The sequence below is a fragment of the Microtus oregoni genome, unplaced genomic scaffold (assembly GCF_018167655.1).
Source record: "Microtus oregoni isolate MIOR12 unplaced genomic scaffold, Mior012 000009F_ref0000495, whole genome shotgun sequence".
Lineage (NCBI taxonomy): Eukaryota > Metazoa > Chordata > Mammalia > Rodentia > Cricetidae > Microtus > Microtus oregoni.
Window position 1 is genome coordinate 32759649 of NW_024543068.1, and position 955 is coordinate 32760603.

Consider the following 955-nt stretch of genomic DNA (forward strand, 5'->3'; position numbering starts at 1 on the left):
TGTATTATTAAAACTGAAATGAACATTTCTACCTGTCATATCAGAAGAAGAAATTCTACTACCAAAGTCACAACAATACTAATAGTTACTTTTGAAAACTTTTCTTGGGAGGCCCCGTGATAGGCCCAACCAGGCGGCCCGAGAGAGCGGGAAGCGCAGCGGGCGGGCGTCCTCTTCCGCCCCGGCCTGGAAGGGTGATGTGGCTGATGTCTGCCATTTTCAATTTTCAGAGTCTGTTGACTGTAATCTTGCTGCTTATATGTACGTGTGCTTATATCCGATCCTTGGCACCCAGCCTCCTGGACAGAAATAAAACTGGACTATTGGGAATATTTTGGAAGTGTGCCCGAATTGGTGAATGCAAGAGTCCTTATGTTGCTGTATGCTGTATAGTGATGGCCTTCAGCAGCCTCTTCATACAATAGCTTCAAAAACTACCAGCGTGTGATTGCCATCAGACTCTAAACAAAGACTTGCCTCCAGAAAATAATGGGAAGAATAGTTAACCCTTTTATCTCTGAACAAGAAATGAGATAAATTTCAAGATGCTGTTCTATTTTTATGCTAATGGAGCAATGAGCTATATAAATAATTAAGATGTAACAGTTTAATACACAGGATGTGATTATAGCAATCAACCTCAGTCTGTTGCTCCAGTATTAACTCTCAGCAAATGTCATTCTGTTGTCTCAGGACTGCTTTTCATAAGGTTCTTGAGGCCATGAAGTAGAACAAACAGTTGGTGGATTCCACAGGCTCCTTTCACTAGGGCTTAAAAATGTTGTCCTCATTGAATGAGACCTTCTAGTGACTGGCCTATTTTTATTGGAAAAAAAATGTTCTATTTTTGTTGTTGTTGCTATTCTTATGGATTGCATTCATATTTAAACCATTTTGATTGCTAACCAGAATACCTCTATTCTTGGCAAATTATTACAGGTGTAAAATATTTTAA

The 955-nt window shown here is 39.5% G+C and overlaps 1 protein-coding gene across 1 annotated transcript; it reads left to right on the forward strand.

The window, feature by feature from the left end:
• The first annotated feature begins 206 nt into the window (after nucleotides 1-206).
• LOC121452092 (protein kish-A-like) lies at nucleotides 207-546 on the forward strand. The gene has a single exon (XM_041657908.1). It carries the CDS (start codon nucleotides 207-209, stop codon nucleotides 423-425), a length of 219 nt encoding a protein of 72 aa, XP_041513842.1. The 3' UTR covers nucleotides 426-546.
• Nucleotides 547-955: the final 409 nt, after the last annotated feature.

Coding starts and splice junctions, on each gene's coding strand:
- LOC121452092 (XM_041657908.1), top strand. CDS start 207: ATGTCTGCCATTTTCAATTTTCAGAGTCTGTTGACTGTAATCTTGCTG.